The 22,882-nt window shown below is 36.2% G+C and overlaps 1 protein-coding gene across 10 annotated transcripts in view; it reads right to left on the reverse strand.

The window, feature by feature from the left end:
• ERC1 (ELKS/RAB6-interacting/CAST family member 1) overlaps positions 1 to 22,882 on the reverse strand; it is a 305,118-nt gene that overhangs the window by 121,165 nt on the left and 161,071 nt on the right. For all 10 annotated transcript variants that reach the window (XM_063318622.1, XM_063318614.1, XM_063318604.1 and 7 more), the window contains one exon: positions 18,250 to 18,385. In XM_063318622.1, coding sequence (XP_063174692.1) covers positions 18,250 to 18,385 — 136 coding nt within the window. The remainder of the gene's footprint in view (positions 1 to 18,249; positions 18,386 to 22,882) is intronic.

Consider the following 22,882-nt stretch of genomic DNA (forward strand, 5'->3'; position numbering starts at 1 on the left):
AGGAAAATAAATGTCTGCTGCTTCTGCTGTAGCAGCTTGGACAAAAGACTGCAAAGCAGGTTGTCCTGACAGGTATATGAATGTCTTGGACCATGGCTGCTTAACAGATCCATCAGAAATGAGCAGCTTGATGGAAGATTTCTGCATTTCTTGTCTTGCAGATTGGTTTAGATCATAGGGTTCAGATGAGATATTAATGCACATTTAAGTTACTGCATGGGCTTTTTAGCCATCTTAGCAGCAGTGGAAGAATCAGAAACCTTTCCTTTTTTTTTTTTGCATTTTGCTTTTTGTCAGATTCACCCTTTTGTCTTCTGTCCTTTTGTATTTAGGACTGAATTTTTCCACTGTTTCTCTGAAAGTGTTTCACACCGTATAAAGAGTAAGGAAAAAGATGAGTGACTTGGAAAAAAATTGACCTTGCAACCTTTGTAATGCAAAAATTAGTCACTGGAGTTTAAAGAATGAACCTGACTTACTCCTTTAATTCCTGCCTTCTAGGATGTGGGATACATCACCAAGGATACTTCTTGTATGAACACCATTTCTGGCAGTCTCAAAACTGCCACTTTCAATGAGAGTGTTCCAGCAGAGATGCAAAGCTTTGTATCAGACCAGTGCAAGACCTCTGGCACCACTGCCCTTGTGTAGAGAAAGGCTAGTGTTCAACCACCAGCACAGGCAACAGTATTTTTTAGGCTTTGCAGGCAGAGGAGCTTTCTGCTGCTGATTACTTGCCAAAGTGGATTCACGGGGCAAATAATTGCTGATTTCTAAAGAAACAAACGGAGAGATCTTCATTCCAAAAATACAAGTTGCAGAACATACTTTCATACTTTTTGAATCTTTCTGATTGTCTTCCAAAACTACTTTATGGTTATGATTTGCTGAACCAAAGACTTATGCAAAAGATGAATAGCAAGTTTACAAAAAACTCAGCACAGAATATTAACCGTGCCAGACATCAAAAATATTCACTTGTCTATCTGCATTACACAATAAATATCAACTGTACTTCTTGATATATTATTCATGGATAGCCAAGGAAGTGTGGAAGTGTTGCTCTCCCATTTCAAACAACAGAAGTGGGAATGGTGTGTTTGAACAGTTGCATGTAAAATGGAAAGTGCTTTAAAATAAAATAAGAATGCATTCTAACACAAAAGGTACGTACACTCTTCATCCCAGGCAAACATTTAAGAGATGAGTTTGACACTGTATTAACCTTGACACTGTATAGTGCTCTATTCAGACAGGCGAATTCTTGAGGGACAGGAGGAAGAGCAATTGATGGTACAAAACTGATCAAGACAGTGACACATTACCTGTGGCACACAGGTACACATTCAAAAGTCTGCATTCATATATAATTAACTTTTCCTAAAATAATATACAAACTTTTACATATATGCTAGAGGGTTGCATGTTAAAAAAATCCAGTGTTGACTTACACCTTACAAAACCACACTGATGCCTGGCAGGAATAGCAGATTGTTGCTTACCCAGATATCATCTCCACCAGTGCAGAATAGTCTCAAGACAATTTAAAATAATTATTTTGTTTATAGTTCCTTGATTCATGACTAATTGATTAGCATGTGAATTATTATTTTCAAAATACAAGCTGCTGTTTCAAACACAACATAATAATAGAGAAAAAGTAAATAAAAGCAAACCAACATTTGCCTTTTAACATACCAGCATGTTTTTCCAATGGTTTGTCTCTAAACTCTGAAACATGACAGGCTCGTGCTGACCTTCAACCTATGCTGCTGCTTTTCTCTTTTTACTTACATGAAGTATTCCATCTCTATTGTGATAAGCATTAAATTCTGGAGAAAAACTTCTGTTAATTGTAACTACAGTGAAAACTTTTTTCCTGCAGTGACTGATCCTCTGAAGCAGTGAGCTAGAGCACAGCTCGAGTTGCTTCATACATACATTAGAACGTGACACTGAGGGCAACTTTATCTTCCTGTATTTTGATAAAATTGCAGAATGATAAACAATGGCAGTCTCCTTCCATGAAGCTTATACAGATGACTATTCAGAAAGAAAAAAATATTACTTACCTGTACAGTAATTGGCTTCTTCAAGATGTATTACCTGTCCAAATACCTCTGTGTCCCTCCCTCCCTTCTCCTCCTCACTCCCATATGCATGAGATTCCACAGCAGAGGTAGAATTAAACTGGGAGAGAGGAGATAGCTCTGCCTTTATGCTCAGTGGTGGCAGCACAAAGAAAATGAAAAACCCATTCGACACTGCGGGAGTGCCAAGAGTTCAGGCACAATAAAAATTTTTGCTACCCATACTATGATCCTGTAGCTGATTTGTATGCAAAACTCATTCCAATCCATGTCTGTCTGAAAGCCTGAAAGGAAAAGGAGGTGTGACTGACACACATTTCTGGGCTTGTTCTTTCACTTCAGGAAGGAAGTGGTAGGATGTCCAAGTGATGCATGTTAAAAGGATGTATTAATTTAATCTATCCTGCATTCATGTGATGTGTAATCTGCCATGAAGTTTTAGAAAAGGGAATGAAATTGGATATATGTTTTCACCAAGGCATTTAAGTTAAATTAAATCTAAGGTACCCTGACAAACTTCTTCATAACCATATCCTGAACTAGACTCACAAAGGTCTTTATGGCCTAATTTCACTCTTTGAGTTGGAATTAAGATGGATTTCTCTAGTTAACTCTTGGGAAAGATTAGTTAATAGTTTCAGAAGACAATGAAATGCTTCTTTTAACTGTTAAAAATATTTCTAGGTCTAGCCAATCACCTAGGTAGCAAAAGACCATTTTCATGTAACCCTGTAATTAATGTAATAGCTCATTTTGCCTGTGTGCTTTCATAGACCAGAAGGGAAAAACACAGTTCTTTGAGTGTTTTGAACTGGGAATCAATTATTTCTTAAACAGTGAAATCATTAAATCATTACAAGCACTTATTCCTGTGAACTATGGCTCTTTCTTATTGTGCATTTCCTCAAGAAGCCATAACCTAGATAAAGAACATAATGATAATGATCTCAGTCCATTCTAGACTCAATAAAATTCTCCCTAGAAAGAAAAATCCTCCTTTGTGAACTAACCTTCCACTAGACAAGTGGAACCTGGGAACTCAAAGACTGTCAGCTGCCTCAAGTACTACTTAAAGCTTCCTCCTGTATACAAACTGTAATTTAGTTACTGATAAAACAAATTCTTCACCAACATTTGTGGGCAGCCCATCTACAAATGTTTGGAAATTTTCCCAGCTTAAAAACACAAGGGCCTATTAACTGCAACTCTAAGTGCATGCTGGTTGATTAATATGCATTTCTTTCAAAAATTGGAATCTTACTAAGTTTCTTCCATAAAGTTCCCTTGCTTCCCATCTTCAGCCATAACCAGTACCAAATGTGAAGAGGAAAAATTGGTTCTACTGTAGTCAGGCCATTAACTGAGGAATTCTGGCTTGCCATCTCAAGAGTCTATCAAAAGATGCCAAAAGACACTCACTGAATTATGGAAAGTGGGTTTCTGCAGTGTTGGTTGAACTGCTGCACTGCTGAACCCAGAAGCAGAGATGCTATGCCAAAATCAGAAGGCTACTCTTCAAAAGAGGACAACTGATGAAAATAAATCCATTTGTTAATTAATCACTGTTTTTCTCTGAAAAATACCTGTAAAAACCTGCAGATCTTTTTAAGAAGGTATTGAAACTTCAAAGGAATATACAATGTGGTGGGGTACCAAAAGGTGCTATTATAGTTTCATTTGATTTCAGAAGCAAACAATCATGGGGTCTTAAAGCTCAGGTAAGCATGGCAGATCTCCTTCATTTGCTTCCACATGCTTATCAACTACTTGAAGAAGTTTTTGAAGAAGAAAAGCAGGCAAAACTGTCACTCAAACAGAGAAATACCTCTTACACTGATGAGACAATAACTTGACTTAATGGGTTTTCAATACACGTTGATTAAATGCTGAAGGCCAGAATACCATGGTACACGACCAAAAGGTAGTTAGCAGAGAACCTAGCTCAAGAAGAATGTTTGGGGTCCCTGTGCAACTCATCCAAAGCAGGGGATGTCCATGGTGATTCGTTTTTCTCTCTGTATTCATTACCATTTGCTGATGAAGCTGGCAATAAGAAAAAAAAAAAAAAAGAAAAAAAGCAGCATGCTGTCTTGAAGAGTGGAATAAAAGACGACTATAAATTCCTGAAGAAGGAAATACCTTTAGGGTATTGTATAGCTTGGTACCAAGACATAGCATGAACCACAAATAAACATAGATTCAGTACTAAAGAATCTGAAAATAAAGTACCAGAGAGGCAAACTACCATGTAAACAGCTGCTACTATATATATTGCTGGGCATGAACAAACAGTGGAGTTTATAGAATAACTACTAATAGTACTAATGCTAGTATTATCAATGTTGCATACAGCTGTCTTGATGCCTTCAACTGGTAAAAGAACTGAAGTATCAGGGGTTATCTGTGATGGGGAGACCTCCATCTGTCTAGGCAGAAGCTGGGTATATCCAAGTACTAGGTTTATATGAAGTCCTTGTTTCACACAGAGTGAGCTGAAGAGGGCTTTCCGGTAAGTACAGCAACAGCATATAATTATCAGAGTTCCTGAAAGAAAGGAACAGTCTGAGAGCTGAAGAGAGAGAAAGTGCCAAGCAGGAGCTCCTCGACCAATGTTTCCTCATCTTTGGCGAGATCAGACCTGAGATGCACGATGACTATCTCATTAGGACAACATGTGTCAACATCTGGAAAATTGTATCTGCCAAATAAGACACGAGGATTGGAATCCAAGCCTGGCAAGTTACATAAATGCAGAAAAATAACTACAGGAGACAAAAGGAGAAAAACTGCAGTGGGAGAATTTCATTCCACTAGGGGTTGAGAGGGAAGTGCGACAAAGCTGGCCACAGCGCTGCATATGACACACTGCAAACACAATGGAGAGCAGAAGGTGATGAGTACATTCTCCTAACAGTACCACAATGGAAAAAGAGAAGACATGTAGATTCAGAATATGCGTGTACTTGTAGATCATCAGTTGAAGAAAGAACAAAAGTTTAACTATAGTAAAAAGAAAAAAATGATAAAAAATATTTCCAGACACGATAAATATAATTGAAGCAGTGCATTAAAATTAGCACAGTGCAAAAACCCAAAGAAGCCAACAGTTTATAAGAAATGGCCAGTGAATTTCTCTTTTGAAATAAAAAGTAGAAATTTAAGTGGTATTTGAACAGCATTGTCCCTTGGGTATCATTCTGGGAGAGCAGGACACTCAAGAGTGATGCAGGGCTAAAAATGATGCTGCTGACAAAACCAGATGCTCTTGTGTACATGGGAAGGATGCACACTTTAAATGTTACACATATGGACAATCACGTGAAAGAAAATAATTAATTGTGCTCAGCCACAGAAGTTAATAAAATTCACAAGAATGAAAATAGGAAGGCAACTGCTCTACCCTGCAAGAAGTCCTCGTGGCTACCTATATCAGTAAGAAAGAAAATAAAAAATCCCACCCAGGTAGTATGTCTGTAAAATATCACAACAAGTTAATGACAGGAGACATATTTGTGTCAAGATTACCTATATACAAGCTGACTGAAGTGATAAGTATCTCTAAAAAAATGGTAAGAAAATAAATACAGAACTAATCCATCAGAAGTTGTGTGAACGCATTTCTGTTCTTAAACGTGTAAGTCACAAAGAAGCATCAAAAAATACATAGGAAATGACAATGCTACAGAATGGCATTAATGGCATTTAGTTATCACTAAAAGAAATAATTTTGAGGTATCTCAAGATGTAACTAATGTTCCATATGTGACACATATATTATCCTAAGGACAAAACATGCACACATTTGTTCCTCAAATATATTTATATGGAAGAAAACCCACTCAAACCCATGAAAATTCGAAAAGAAATATATCAACTCTAAAGACAGACCATGACAGATAATTCCAAGGTACATATATATGTATATATGTATGCATATATGTATTAATGCATCTAATTTAAATGAAATGGAAGTGAGAGGGGAGAAAAGAAATCTTAGTGAAAACTTAATGAAGAGAAATTCTTAATTTTTCACATTGTCTATTTCTTGAACACATAGAAAGTCCTTAACAAAACGTATGCATATTGCTATTATTGCCTGAAAATTGCTACATATATATTGTATACATTTGTTACTTTCAAAAAGTGTTTCCAAAATATATAGCGGTTTTGTTCAACATCAGGAGCAATATGAAATACACAGAGCTTGTGGTAACAATAAGAAAGGATCCTAATCAATACCAGTTGAATTATGTCCACCATAAAGCTCTGTAATTCAAATATCTTTCTCTGCTAGTGAGGAGGAATTCCATTGCAACCTATATATTTATACATTTCTTGAAGGAGAACAGAGAGGAAGGAGAAGAAAAGGACAAGCAGTTGGAGACACTCTCACACGGGCCTAAAACGAAAAGGCAGAACCGATTATTCCTATGAGAAACTGGCAACGTCTCTTCCTGATAGCTGCCACGCTTTTGACACTTCTTTCCTGTTACTCTAAGCTTGGCGCTCCCGACACAGCAATCCCTTAGCTGTGTCGGGATTGTATAGGCACTTCTCATTAGCAACAACCTAGACAGACTAAAGGACCTTGCCAATACCAACAACCAGGTTTACCATTTAGCAGCTCGCACAGGGTGCCAACAGCTTTCACATTTTGCTTCAGCTGTTGCAAATTACCACATTTGTATTTTTTAAAACCTAGAGGGACTATGCTTCTATCTAACCACAGTGGGTCACTCCACGGACTATTGGAATGAGACTCAAGGCTGACAATACAGCTGTGAAAATGTCCTGAAATGAGCAAAAGCAACAGATATCTGTAACTGATATGGGGTTTTTCGTTTGTTTGGGTTCTTTGGTTGTCTTTTTGAGAGGCTAATTGGTGAAATGCTACTGTAAAACATTTTCTTCTTCACACATAAATCAATACCATGACTCAAGACTCCTAAATTGATATGGGATTACAGCATAACTAACTGCACTATTAATACAAAGCTCGAACCCATACGTTATTCCCTTGATACAGCCCTATTTCTCTGAACTCTCCTTGCCAGTGTCAGTCCTGTCATCATCATCGTAATAATATATCACAGTAGTTGTAAGACCTACCTTTCCTTGCTCATTTTCAATCATTCAGCAAAAAAGAGCAGCAGAAGCAGCACGCACAAACAGCCAGCTATAAAAGTTCACTTCCCTTGTCTTCCCTCTTTTTCACAGCTGAACATAGGACAAAAATTGCTAGTGATACACCACCACTGAGGCAATGTACCCAGCAGGTGATTCCACTGAATCTCTCTCGCTCTCTCAATTTCAAAGGGAATTCCTACAGTCACCTCGGCCTCATACATTCATTTTAGTCTTTAATGCCCCTTTCTTGATTTTCATCAAAGTAGAGTAGCTATGGTATTTGTGCTAGGAATTGCTTCCTGTAAAGCAGCCATCAGTTTCTGGACAGGACTAACAATCTAGTGAGGTGCTAACACCAACCACTATTGATTTTACTTAATGTAAAAAAAAAACCCCAAACATGATTACTTCCACCTTCTCCTATCTCCCCAACTTCAAACTAGAGATCATAAAAAAAATTTCACATGTCAGAATTAAATTATTAATGGGTCTTACACTGTCTGGGAACAGCCCAACCAACCCGCAATGCCCCTGGAAGCCAGATGCATCAAGAGAAGTTAATTTCAAGGAAAAGGTCTGTCTTGGTACAACCTGGATTCAGCTACTAACCAAACATATATTTAGGGAAATTCTTTGCTTTAAATATTAAAAACAGGTTTCCGTTCTTCTCAATACCTTTACCAGTAAATGCACAGATCAGCTTTATCACTGTATCTGAAAACGTAAGGATACATTTGAAGACAGGAAATAAACTTATGACTTGTAAACAATAATAGAAACAAAAAAAAAATTCAGCAAGGAAGGGTCAGGAAGAAAGGAATGACTTAGGTGTGTGGCAGCACTCAATTCATATGGGCTTATGGAACATGAAACCTACTAGATATGACTGATAGCAGAATACTGAAAAGAAAAAGGTAAAAATTGGAATTTTAGACACTAACATCATCAGAAAATCATGAGTTTAAAAATACTGAAATGAAGTACTTGAAAAGAAAAGCTTCTTATATTTTCACTGTTACATTGATAATATCATTTGAACAGGCAACATGGCACCACAGCACTCAGAAAAACTACCATTTAAATTCACTGGCATCAAAACCAAAAGGATGGGAAAGTAGAAACTCTTTGCATTCTGAGAGGTTCTCGCTTCTTTGTATGAAATTCCAATTGTTTCTATAAAAGCCTGAACTAGTTCAGAGGAAACAGAAAAATAGTTATTGTTTTTCTTTAGCCCTAAATATTCCAAAATGATCATCTATTGTTCTCAGCCTGCAAAGCTGGAAAAAATACTCCCTATCTCCTGTCTTCACTCATGTCTTTTCCATGTTCAAGTGTTTAAATTTATTTAATATCTGTTTGAACTGAAGCTTGTCCTTATATTTACTACTTTCTTTCTTTTCTACTTTTGCCATAACCTTTCTGTGGTGGATGGCCCACATCATTGCACATTATTCAAGAGGTCAATGCACTGCTGATGTATATAGTGGCATAGTGCTATTTTCTGGTTTGCCCCCTAATATTTCTCAACAGTGGTTTCTTTTGGGTTTTTTTTTTTTAACAGTTCTGCTAACCAATGATACTTACATGAAAATGTTTATTCTAATTCCAAGATTGTTGTCATATGGTAATATAGCTAGATCAGAACCCATCATTGTGAACATATATTTAAGACTGTTTCTCCTGACATGTATTAATAAATACTCATACTGAATTTTATCTGCTATTTTATCCATGAGTTAGAGTTATAAGATACTTGTGGACCTGTCTCGGTTACCCTTCTTTTAAATATCCTGAATAAATCGATAAATATAATTCAGAAATTTAGAGAAATTTAGTTTCATTTATAGCAAATATTACATTTGCCATTTTTAACCAGACACGTTATCTCAGCATAAAGCAATAATTGTTCCATAGCACTGGGACGTAAAGACATATGCACTTACAATGCAAAAAACGTATAGTTTAAGAATACTCAATGGTTCTTCAAAAGGAGGAAGAGAAAAGTACATGGGCGGTGACTGGTATGGAGAAGAAAGCTGTGTGCTAGAAGGACATGGATAACTGTTGTTGGGACACTAAATTCCTTTAGCTTTTATACCCTTGCTTTTCACGACCTGCTTTGGAAAATCAGATGCCCTCAAAGATATCAAGAATTAAGTAGAATTCAAACATCAGCAACAAAACCACCACAATGTCCTAAACTGAATTTGTTGATGAATTTTAACTGACTACAGACATTTTCTAGAATGTTAAGGAGACAATCCTCCTTTCATCATCAGTAAAAGACTAAGCGATACCAATGTAGTTAGTTTTTCCCACCAGCTGCATTCAGATCTGAGTGTACCTCAAACAAAATTCACCAGCTGAAAGGACTAAATACTAAAAGCTGACTTTCAGTATTTTACAACCTTCTGTCAGTTATGAACACACAATTTACAGACTAAGCCTCAATCCCTGCTAATATTTGCACATCACAGTAAGAGTGGTTGTTCTGATATATCTTAAGAGTGTGTGCCTTTTAGCCAAAGAGGTAAATTTAATAGAGAAAGTGCTAATTAAAGGCAGAACAGGCTTGTTTCTATAGAAAAAAGAGAGTACTTTAAGGGTGATGGCACTTTGAGCAGCTTGGTAAGCAAGATTAAGGAATAATACTGAATTAGAATTAAGTGAATGAAGTTTATTCCTACTTGAAATTGATTAGAGGTATTTTTTTAAAGGATATGCTGAAACATTTGTTGCCACAGCTATAGAACTGAAAAAAATTCCATGTGTATTAATTTAAAAAAAAAAATAAATTCCTAATTCTGTTTGGGTTTAGGCCATCACTCCATCTCCTTTCCTCTTCTATTGGGCAAAACAAGAATAAGGCAGAATGGCAATTCTATTAAACAATGAGACTGGAAATGAGCTGCAGCAATTGGGCATTTTAATTCTTGGGGAGAGATGAGTTAGAAACAATTTTCAACACAGTAAGTATTAAAAAAAAGCTTAAGAGAGAGAGGGGAAAAAAACAGAAAGGGGAAAAAATGCAAATGTATTGCCATTTCTCAGGCTCATGAAATCGGACACCAAAACGAAGAGAGAGCTGTTCTTCCCCTTGAATGTACTCCTATTGTTTTGCTTAAATCTGGCTCTCAATGTTTTCTACTCTCAAGAGAGACCTCCTCACAGGAACCACACCATGTTGTCAACAGTTACATTAATCTCTCTGACAGTTTTTAGGAAAGGAGTTTGAACTCAGATACTAATCTTGGGGAAAAAAAAAAAATCCTTGCAAAAAACATCTAGTGGTTAAGTTTGTTGGCACACATTCAGCTGTCCAGTCTTCGCTGCACTTAGTTTCTGGCATATCATAAACGGTACCAATCCTGCTCCTTGCCAAACAGGCAAGAGAATACAAATAGCAGGTTTCATCTTCCACTGACACCTAATGTTTCTGCAGAAAAGACTGGGTGAAAGTGTGTCTGGAGAATAATATTCCTGACGGATGGCAGAGAAACGTTAGGATGTAGGGCGTCCTCTTTCCTCTATTAAAAACTCTCAAGCCATATAATGGCTTTCTCTCACTACAAATCTCAATTTGCAGTTAAGGAAATGCTGGGATAATTGGGAGACTGCCTAATGCTGGTTGTAAATAGCAACTTTCATGAAATTTTTCCAGCTGTCTGTTCAAAACTGCAGAGCATTTTTACACTATATCAGAAGACAGAGTCAAACGGTTCATCTCTTTTAAAGATGTGAATACAGTGAATACAGCTACCCCAAACATAATAAATGTAGGGTAAACTAAACTGTAAAGTGAAAACAAATAGAGCAGATGCCTAAGTGTCTATCCAGGGATATGCTTATCCATTCCAAATGTCAAGTCTCTTCCAGCTTAGTTTCTGTAAATGTTATGGTAACAAGTATTCTGTAAGGAGTGCTCTCTTCTGGTCAAACACAGAGGAAGGTAATTCCTTAACAATCTATTTAATGTCATAAATATAGATTATGTAGAAATGACAGATTCTGTCTCTATAAGAACTGCCATATCAAACCTAAGAACAAGGTCATATATTTATTCTGATATTCAGAAATGTATATTATATTGCAGATGGAGGAAAAACCTGCATCTCCCTTCTTTAGTAAGACAAACGAACAATTCATATAGCAACAGAAAAATCAGTTGCTAAGGCAAATAATTTTCTGTTAAAAAGTATATTATTTCTGTTGTTGCTTCAACATGCAACACCGCACCCACAAGCAACAATGAAGTTACTCAGACCTTGTAAACATTCATCAGAAAAAATGGCTTTACTAAAATAGAAGACAGGGCTGTCCCCCCAGTTTGCTCGTGGCTTACCGCTTACACTGTAAGAATCTCAAAACACCAAAATCTCATAAATCCAAGAAAATTAAGAAATGGGAGAGACAAACTTACACTTCTTTAATAGTCAGATACTATACACTCTGTCTGCACACAGATGTTCATAGAAATACAGATATCAGATTCCTGTATGGAAAACTGGGAAACTGGTATTAGAAACAGACCCAGGTAAATAATCTTACAGCTTGCCATGTAGAAAAGTTTGTCTTGATGAGATTCCTTTTAGTAAATGGAGAATTTACTGTCTTGCAAAATCCATCGGGTCCACGTGCAAAAGGATAAGATATGAAAAGGACTACCATTCTTAAGAACAGGACCTAATCTGAGCAGATGCTGCAGGGCTTGACTTCATTCCCTCTTGTTTGTCACAATATTTTTCCTACCTCGTTGTGTTTACTTTCTGGCGATCTGTTAGCAAGTCTTCGTGACCTTCCATGAAATATAGTTGTACTTTATGACTTCAATAGAGAAAACGGAAGTAACCTTCCTTTTTAGCTAGAAGCTCATTTTTATGTGACTACTGTCTTGCTGAGATGGAAATGCAACTGTGTAATTTTTACATGAAAATGTAATTTCATGATACTGCTATTTCATATTCTGCACTAATTTTTGGTACTGTGCAGTATTTCTCCACTGTTCAATGAACTAGAATTTATTTCCAGTCCTCTTTCTGTGATGATAAACAATAAAAATTATTAAGGTAATAACATTGCGAACATTCCTAAGTCTTTTTTCCATTAGAGAGCATTGCAAATGAAGGATACCTGAGTGTTGTCCATAACTACTATGTTACTTCACACAGACATAACAAAATATGAAGCGAGGCTGTCTCTTCATCATCCATACACTATCTACTTCATATAAGTAGATGTATCCAGGAATGCTTAATTATGAATTTTGAATTCCCCCAAAAGGGCTAAAATTCAAATCAATCCCTACCGAAAAGCTTCCCCTCACTGTAAGTCACAAAAAGCCTAGCTAAAAGGTCATAATTTCTGGAACTTCTCCCAGACATCCAGGAAAGTTAGGAAAAGCTCTCTTGACAGGGAGAGTTATGACATGATAAGAACAAGAGCTAGTTTTTCTCCAGGCATCTTCCAGGGTTAAGTATTTGCTTGTATCTATAGTAACTGCACACACTGTGCTGAAAATCACAACCCTCTAAGTAAACTTAGAATGCACCATTTGTGGAACACTGCATTTTCTGTCTTATTGTAAAAGCTGGAAATTAAATTGATACTGGAATATTACATTACGAACAAATCACGGTGCATATTGAAGTCTCTACTGCATATATATATCCTGTTTTCTAATGCATAGCCAGCTGTCGCAGAATCTCTGAGACAGGGCTGAAGGGTCAGCTGATCCCAAAAACACCTACTGACCACAACTGCATGTAGCTCAAATGAAAAAGGAGGAATAATTTTCATACATTTAGGTTTTTTTGAGGGATGATTGTTCTTCAGAGCCTATATTTGTTCATACCTGCTGCATTTTCATTAACAAAAGTACTACATAATACTGAGAGACAGACAGTACAATTCGGATTCATATAATTTGTGAACTCAGAATCGTATTTCTGCTTAAGCTTCATTATGGTGAGCTAGGAATGATCTGGTGACTAAGAAAAAAAGTTAATGATTCAAAAAATGCTAATAAATTTCTTAAAAACTGAATTACACAGTGAATTCATACCCTTTCAGTGCTTTATATCATGACTTCTGTCCAAGAGGACAGAAGAAAGATGACCTAGAACTGAATATACCTTTTAGTGAAATTACAGCCACCTGCGTAGGAGCTAATGGCACCTAGTCAGGCCCAAGGAACACTAACACCTACAAGGCTGGGCAGTGCAGAGAATTACCCAGGGACAGGGAGGCCAAACCTTCTCCCTGATGTAATTAATGTCTAAAAAGTACTGGGAGAGGAAGGGAGAAAGAACATTTTGATCTGAATAATTCCCAAAGACGGATCTGAGCTCAATGAGAAAACACAGGTCTGATACGTCAGACTGTTCTCTGGAATAAATCCTGCAGATGTGAGATGGCATTAAAGAATAGATTTCTACCAGGCTGAAATGCAGTAGCTGACAGTTTCATGGGCCTTAACATGTTGAGCTGTGCTATCCAAGGGATAAAGTATACTCCACTCAGCTGGCAGGCAAGGCTGGAATCTGATATGGCAGTGGTCTATATGGAAGAGAAATTAGCCAGGAACTCAGCACTTGAAATTCACTTATCCCAGGAAAACATGTAACACCATTTAACTAGCATAACCAATTTGCTTCAAAGCTGATGATGCCTAGAAAATTATGGAGGAAATATGGGATGTTAAGTTTGGAAAGCTTTTCTTTAAATCTAACCATTTCTTCAGAACACGCTGTCCAAAAGCAAGTTCATAGATTAATTAGGGGAGCATGATCTCTCTTTACTAACAGCTGAAAGATGGAAAACCATCATTTTCATCATAGGAGGATGGTACATAGGAGGTATTACCATCAAGAGATCAGACAAAAAAAACATCTGCCACCCTAGCGCCAAAATCCAATCATAGCATGTCAAGAGGAAATTCTTCAGTAATTTAAGACCAGATGTACTGGGCTTCACTTGGGTTTGCAGATTTTTGAATGTCGATACTCACTGTGTGTACGTGCTTCATAACAAATAGTTCTTGATATTTTATGAATTTAGAAGGTTCACTTGATGAGAAGGTATTTGGCTACCTATCCATTTCATCGAGCTTTGTTTGGATCCCAGTAAAAGTGTTACTGAACAAAAAATTGCACGTTTGTTTAGATCGAAAATTCAGTTCTTTCCGCTAGAAGGACATTTTTCCTATTTAATGTTCAATATGATAAAATAATTATATAATCACCAGGAACAAACAACTTACTTATACTTGCATATATAGTTCATAGATTAGGAATTATACATTAAATCATCTAAACATGTGTGTGTAAAAGAAGAAAACATAATAAATTTACTTGGTGCTGCAGTTGTTCATTAAAGCATTCAAATATCTTTTACACAGTTTCTGGACATACAGTTTGTCAGCAGCAATGAGACACCGATGGATAGCTGCTGAGATACAGATCGAATAGTACACAACTCCATGCCACAAGATATTCTGAAAACTCCTCCTAAAAATTCTGGAAGATGCTGGCGTGATAGGACAAGAAAATATGCATACTGCCTTCCAGATGTCAGTTCCAAGTACCCATTCAAATATCTTGAAATTTCAGTAAATGTTACCTTTTTTGACAAGACAGTGTATCAATTCCTTTTCACAATAGCCAAGCTTTAGTTACTTGAAGCAAGAATTTGCTACTGCAGCCCAACAGCTTGGTTTTTTTATCCTGCTTATAGACCAGACACTCGTTAACCTCTCAAATCCCTGGAGAATTGTGGTTTAAGGGAACCCAGGAGGAAAAGACAAATTTGGAAAGCTATTTATCCATCTCACTAGAATTGAGACATTATGGTTTTCATTCTTCCCCCACTCCCCAAAATACCAAATTTCCATCATCAGAGCTCTCTGAATAAACGAATATTTTGTTACTGGACTCAGGAAGAAAGAAACCACACGCCTGTTAGGGACAGAGAGAGGAGGAGTGGAGTATGTGCTTGGGAGCGTGTTTATTTGACTGGATTGCAGACAGTCAACCGAAGAACATGCAGATCATATATTTTTAAGCATTTCATAATGTCTTATTATTAATTCCAGCCAAAACCACCAAGACCAAAATTATCTGAAATTGGTGCTTGTGTGTCCTGACCCCAAAGCCAACAATGGTTGCATAAAAAAAAATTAAGAAAAAACCTACGTTCCTCTCAGGTTTAATTTTTTTTTTTAATCGATTAGAAGGCAGTGCCCTTTAGAGTCTGTGGAGAAGACAGGTCTCCATAACTAACAAATTGAAATGTGGTCCTGGGTAAATTTTACTTCCAGGAAACCAAAACGTTGCAGTCCTTGAGAGAGGGAGGCTATAAGCAGAGGGCTCTTCTAAAGGAAGGAGTTTTTATTGAACCTGTCACTTGTCATTAAACACTCCATATTTCACCTTAGCCTGATATTTTCATTAGAGCATACAGACCTTTTTCATCTGTGAATGAAAGCATTCCCTTCAGCCTCGTGCTGAATATAGGGAAAGACTCTCTAAAATCGAGCCCACCCAAACAGGACAATTAGGTTCACAAAAGCAGGAAAGGCACTAGGGAAAAATCAAGTAATATTAATACTATGATAACTTAAACATTTCATTCTTGACTATCACATCCCACTTCAATCTTAAATTCTTATATGCATTTAGTAATGTCTATTTTCAATCTCAGAAATACCTGCACATTATAACTACCTGCATATATAAAGCAACAGACACCAGTGCAGAACAAAACACAACATACGCAAAGTGGAAAAAAGTACGTACTGCTGTACAAACATCTGTAATTGGAAAACCTGAATGTAAAAAAGTAAAGATAATAAAATTATACACTGACATCTTTATTCTCAACTTTAGCTTGCCTCTTAGACCACCAATCTACAACAAAGTAAGACTGGAGAAAAAAATATCAAAAAACTTGGCTTCCTCAAAAGAGACAATTGGTTACTTGTTTCTTGTTCCTAAATGTAAGTTCGATACTTTGAAACTAAAAAAAGAGGAAATATTTAGAGTAAAATTATGCTAACTATGCTATTCATAGTTTTATACCTATGATCTCTCTACTGCTAAAACACTTTAAATAATTTGATAGTACGTTGCAAGGACATTTTTAAATAACTCTACCACAAAGCAGCACCATTTTTTGCCACCTAATTTCTTAGCAAAAGCTGCCTCACTGCTGCCACCAAAGCTGTGCAATCTCTTTCAAGTATCAGAAACTGGTTAAATAGCTTTAACAGGACTTAAAGTTATCAGTAACCACAATATCACTGTCTGCCCATTGCTGTGCGCAGCTGCACAAGTACAATACGTAACTTGCTGCTTCTTTTTTAAAAAAAAAAAAAAAAGAGAGAATTTTAGTATGTAAATAGGAGGTGAGAGAAAACAAACTTCAGTTTTTTTCCAATACATTCCATTTGTGTAAAAGAAAGAAAAATGAAAAGTGAAAGAATAATTTTGGGGAAAAAAATCCAGAAAAGAAAGATACACCTTTTAAAATCTTGAAGTGCTACGTAAAACCAAAAAAGATGATCTTGTGGAATGGCACCATTTGATAAATACACCATGCACATAATTGCAACACAAATGTCAAGTACCACTTATCTTTTCAAACTTAAAATACAGATTCACTCAAATGAAATGACAAATCTAACCAAATATTATATTAGTTTTACGAATTTTTAAAGACACTTCACTAACACCAGGAGGATTGTGTTATTTGAACTTAAACTGCCACATAACAAGAGCCTTGTGGATTGCCATAGCATTGCCGCCACAAAACCCATTAGCAGACGTAGAAATCCCACATCCCAGCCTTTTATAAAAGTTTGCAGTTATGAAATCATTTTCATACACTTGGAACTTAACTATTTCAGTGCCCTGCACATACAGGACTGGAATTGAGGGGGGAAACCACAAAACTGTGCATCTGAGAGCATTCCACATGGACACATGTTTCTGTGGTTCCTTCAAAAGTTCTTAAAGAGTTGAAACTATCCCTCTGGAATTCCACAGAACAGAGTAAAGACGTATTTGCTTAAATTAAGGAGGGGATTTATCTGTGCTAGTGAACTATTAGGATTTATTCTGTGTCTTCATTGTAGATGTATTAAGATATGTAGCTGGTAACAAGGAACGGGATTTAACCTGGGATAAGAAAGGAAAACACCTATAAGAAGGCTTGCTCTCTGAAGATTTAAAAAATAATTTTAAAAGACCTCAAGGGTAGACTATTGTTTCCGTGTTTATTTCACTCACCAAAAGGAAACTTATTTTTGTAAATTAAGGAAATCACAGGCAAATATCTATTACCTCCTCACTTAGCATCATAGTACCTTTGCTTTATTTAACATTTTTATGACAGCACTTGAAAACTTACCATTTGATAAACCATCTACAGCTAATATCAACATATAGCACACTGAGAGATGTTTGACTTGACTTCATACCGGTGACTTTCATATGCCTCAGTAGATTTGAGGTAACCAGATAATTCAGTGGGGCAGCAGCATGTTAGCATTTCAGAAATAAAGCAAACTGACTAGTAAGCATACCAAGAATTCATGAGGTAGAGGAGGATCTCACTGCCAAACAAGGATGAGTAAACACAGAAAACATAGTCCTCCAGTTACCCCAAATTTCAATTTACTGTAAGAATACTTACCTGGTTGTCTTTCATTTAGTGGGGAAAAAGCACCAATGTAAGGTAAAATCAGCTGTGAAAACACACAAAACAGCTAAAAAAAAAGGCTGTTAGAAGAGCAGCGAAGAAAGAAACACCACACCAATCTCAATACTGAAAGGATAAAATTATTGCAACAATGCACTTCATAACCAAGTTGACAGTTAAAACTGCTTTTCCCTTTTATGAAAACAGAGTAAGCTATGAAGGCAACAGAAAGGATGCTTTCTTTGAAGTGCTCTGGGACAGATGTGTCCTTTTAAACAATCAGTAACAAATTTCTTATGTAAGTTGAATTACTTGGGTAATTCAAGTCCCATGTTACCTGAAGCTGTTGGGAGCTGTCATTAAGGTTATCCTCTCGTCTCCTGGCCTCCTCCAGCATCTGTGCACTCTTCTTTTTCTCCACTTGCTCTTTGTGCTTCAGATTTGCTACTTTCTTATTTTGATCTTTAACTTGCCTGCAAAAGAGAAGAGCACTCAGAGCACCATCCAGAGCGCACTTTCCGTCAGTCCCAGCGCTGGGCAGATGGACTGAGGCACAGTGGAACCCTCAAGTACCATCACTTCGTTTGCAGAAGGTCACCAACACCAAACTCATCCTCAAGTGTTACCCTCAGCTGTTGATTCAGACGAAAGGAGGTATAGTTTTGCTCACTACCATTAACCTAAATGTGAAAATTTCTGAAGCAAACCCCTTAATTATTATTTAGTGTAAACTATTAATCAAAAGATGCACCTGCCCTGTTGTGACTACATAGTATGTGCTACATAGAAATGTTTTCTCTGTTCATACACATATGTACATCTAAAATATATGTACATATACATGTACTTCTAACAGCTTATTTTGTTTTGGATACCACTATATCTGAAGTAAGGAAAATAGGAGGATCCAAAAGAAAAATTAATGAAACATGACTTTAAGGACTACCTGCAACAACAAAGTAAAACTACTTCTTTTCAACCTCGAGTTCTACTTGTTTACTAGATATTTTGATGCATTTCCTATCCTTTCTTTTTACAGAAACAAGACAGAGCAAGTAAGAACAAACTATTTCAGAAAACGTGCATAATTTCCTTTTCACTTGCATCTATGAATTATTTTTGATGATTCTGGCAACTACCATTGCCTGCAGACAGGGTTTGGCCTTTTTGGGCATTAAGACACATGGAGTATTGAATCTAATTACAGACCCTTTAATCTCAGCCTCCTGACCACAGAGAACTTAAGTCTAAACTTTTAGTCCAATCAAAACAAAACAGGCTAGCTTTGCTTCCTCAGCCCTTTTCTCCATAATTATATCTGGAGTTTGGATTTTGGAATAAAAGACAAATTCTTTGGTCGTAAGATTTCCCCAAACATCATGCAAGTAGTAGAGAGGGCTCTTTAATTTACTGTTTAGAAAGCAGAATGATATACTAGCTTCCTATCTGGTATGTTATCCAAGCAGAGAGGGAAGAATGTTTCTTCTATATTTCAGAAATACTTTTAGAACGGATCACAAACAACTCTGCTTTAATATTTTCTTCATAACTCATAACAAAAGTACGATCAAGACCATATCTCTTTTTGATAGGTATGTCCAAATTATGTGGCATATGGCTAGTCAGTGCTTTGAGTTCTTCCAAAAAAATGTAGGTTCAACATTGAGCTCTGCTTTTTGCAATGTAAGCCAACTAGAGCTGGGAAAATTGCAAGGACAGCAAATTTTCCTTGGTGCTAAACAAACTTCTGTTAGTGTGAAAAAGTGCTGATGGCCTCCAGAGACCAAGAAAAAAAGGAAAGTCCTTTTCTGATGATGTTAAAAAATTATTGGCATACTTAACTACCTTGTCCAACACTTACAGCTGATTTGAGTCAGGATGCTTTTTAAACACAACCAGTATAATTGTTAAGTTATTGTAACCCAGTGTTGCACACTGGCAATGGGCGTATTGCCCAGTTTGAAAGCAGACTTGTTCAGTGATTAAACAACTTATTGGAAATATTATGTTGGCACCAACTCAGCTTGTACAATACACAGTTCTATCTGTCCAATAAAATAAACATAGAAAGTACAGCTAAGTCAATGCAGAAAATGAAAATATGTAAGCCCAACCCATTCAATTCCATATGAGAATTCTTATTCAACTTCTAAATTAAAATTAGGGGAATTAGTTATTTTTTACACACTTACAAACCCAGATTCACCTGTTGGGAAACTGGTCTTTGTTATTGTAATCTACTGGTTAGATAAAAGAAAACAATATTAATAAAGCCATAAGCCCTCACCAAAATATGTCTGAAGTAGATCTTCTCTCCACAGTCTGAAATGTTTTCAAACAAAACACGCGTTTCAAAGAAGGGAGTAATTACAAGGATATATTCTACTGACATCCACCTTGAAATTACCTAGTGTTTGTCATACTCAGATCAATCCTCATAATTGTCCTACTGTTTGGAAACTTGAATTCCTGTGCAGGGCACAACTATCACTCTACATCTTTGACGTCAAAAGGCAACCAAAGTTCGGCAATAAACCTTTGAAATGATAGAGGTATCTATGGCATTACTTAAAATTTCCCCAACTATTTAACTATATAAACTGAGATGGTCACATGGAACTAGAAATCTGTAAGTCTAAAAGACTTGCCGTCATTTGATGCATGAAAACACATCTCATTTTATATCAATGCCCATGGTAACAGATGATAATTCTCACTTCTACTCTTGTCCAAAAGGTTTAGCATATACAAGCCCAGAGCCCTTGAACATTTGCACCATGAAAGTTCTGTAAAACTGTAAAGAATCCATACTGTGATTCTGTAAAGAATCCTCTTCTGTCAGACAACTTTCAGTCTTCAAAGTCAGAGAATCATGTTTTTATATATACAAACGATATTTTAAAAATATTTAAAGATACACACACACATAATTTTAATATCAGAACTCAAAAGCTTGATTAATAGGAATCACCCAATTCACTGTTCAATTAGACAGTTCTGTTGCTATTTTGAACACTGAAAAGCTACTGACGATTGTTCTAGAACAATTTCATCTCCACACCACCACCGAACAATGTGCAGAATTGGACCTCATACTGAACTGGTACAATAAAACAAAATACACAAAGTATGAGTCTTAAGTGAGCACACTGCAACTGGTACATTCTATGTGGAGACAGCCAAGAGCAAAAGACAGATTTGCCATAATATATGTGCGCAAGGAAACTAATTAGGGCTGCAGAAACAACCAAACTCTGGAATTCCCTCAGTATGAGATCTTCATTTTGTAAGTTTAATGTTCTTTTAACTCTTTCGAATGCAATTACACATACACATAGCACATAACCCTGTCAAAGGGACAGTAAAGTTTTAAAGAAATCCTTCATCTGTAAGAGTATTTTTATTAAAACTGAAAAAACTGCACAAGATTAAAGACAGCAAAAAGAGAATTAATTAATCACAACGATGGCAACAGCTTAGAGATTCATGAGGGTTTTCTAGAAAGCATTAGTGTTAGCATGTGCAGCAACTGAGCAAACACCAATTTGCAACGTGCACATGGAATTCCTATGATAAAATAAGGAGTGCATGACATTCTGAGAGATACGGAGCATTACTTATTACTATAAGTACATATTCCTACTGAAACATCTTTTTAAAATGGGACTACAGAGAGAGAAAGAATGCTGGTGATTCTAATAAAAACTGGAGAGACAGTTCAAGTTCAATGAGATAAAACTTTAAAGAAGGATATCACTGTAACCAACAGAAACAATAACAAAACTAACAAAAGGAAAACTACCTCATCTCAAAAGATGTTTACTCTCAGTCACCCTCAAATCCATAATAAAAGATGTTCTAGTTGCATATAAAAGAAGAAAAATCTAATGAGAATGTTTATTGTGTTGAATTACAGTAAAGAATTCCACTAATTTGGGAAATAACAATTTCTTTTGCATTTTTTAATAGCCATTTTCAAATAATTACTTTTTTTGAGGTATGGCTCCTAAAAAATACAGCACTCAAAAGTGAAAAATCTTTTCCATTGCTTAGAATCTTTCTTCATTTCACAATATGTCATGCAAGTACTGTTACAACTGAATATATCAGAGGAAAGGAAGTAGAATCAAAATCAGGCTCGTGATTTACAAAAGTAAAACCCAGAGTCTTTCAACTAAAGACGGGCCAAGATTTTAAGAATTAATCGTTTCACATCCTTTGATTTTGGGTGCCTAATTTAAGCCATTTGCCTGCTTATGGAAAAAAACCCATCAGATTTCTCAATCTGAACACTGAAAATAACTATTAATTTCTATTAATTAATTTTAAAAAGCCAAGACCTTTCCACTTCTCTACGAAGTTCTTGAATTTCCAGTGATGAGGTACAGCCGAACACCATGGGGTGTGAATTAAAATAATCACAATAAGCAATAAAAATTTTCAAATGAGAAGATTTCACATTTTAAAATAATTTTAAAACAGCAAGACGGACATAAGCAATAGAAAACCAGTGGACTGTTAACCACACCTGAAAAGTGGAAAGTCATTTTATTGCCTGTGAGTCCTTTGGAAGAGTTTTCCTCCCTAATGAGATAAATTGCTCTATAGGCTCTATTATTTTATTAACCCTTTTAGGAAATTATTTTTTTCTGTACTAATGCGAATATTTTTTGCATTTTAATACTAATCTCATTATCTTTTACCAGAATGCACATCAGTATATAGAGCTGTTAATTCTTTCCTCATATGTATTTTCATGCTACATGTTAATGTAATGTAAGCGATTATCCTCATCTGGTTATCTTTTCTGGCAGAATTTCAAATGTTCTTGTAAAATAAAAGGTGACAAAATGTGAACTGAAAATATATGTAAGTTAATTTGAATTTTATAATCATATTTTAATATATTTTTCCATCACAGTTATGCACCTAACACACAACAGTGTTTTTCTAATAATCCAAGTTTAAGT

Source organism: Chroicocephalus ridibundus, chromosome 1 (genome assembly GCF_963924245.1).
Source record: "Chroicocephalus ridibundus chromosome 1, bChrRid1.1, whole genome shotgun sequence".
Taxonomy (NCBI): domain Eukaryota; kingdom Metazoa; phylum Chordata; class Aves; order Charadriiformes; family Laridae; genus Chroicocephalus; species Chroicocephalus ridibundus.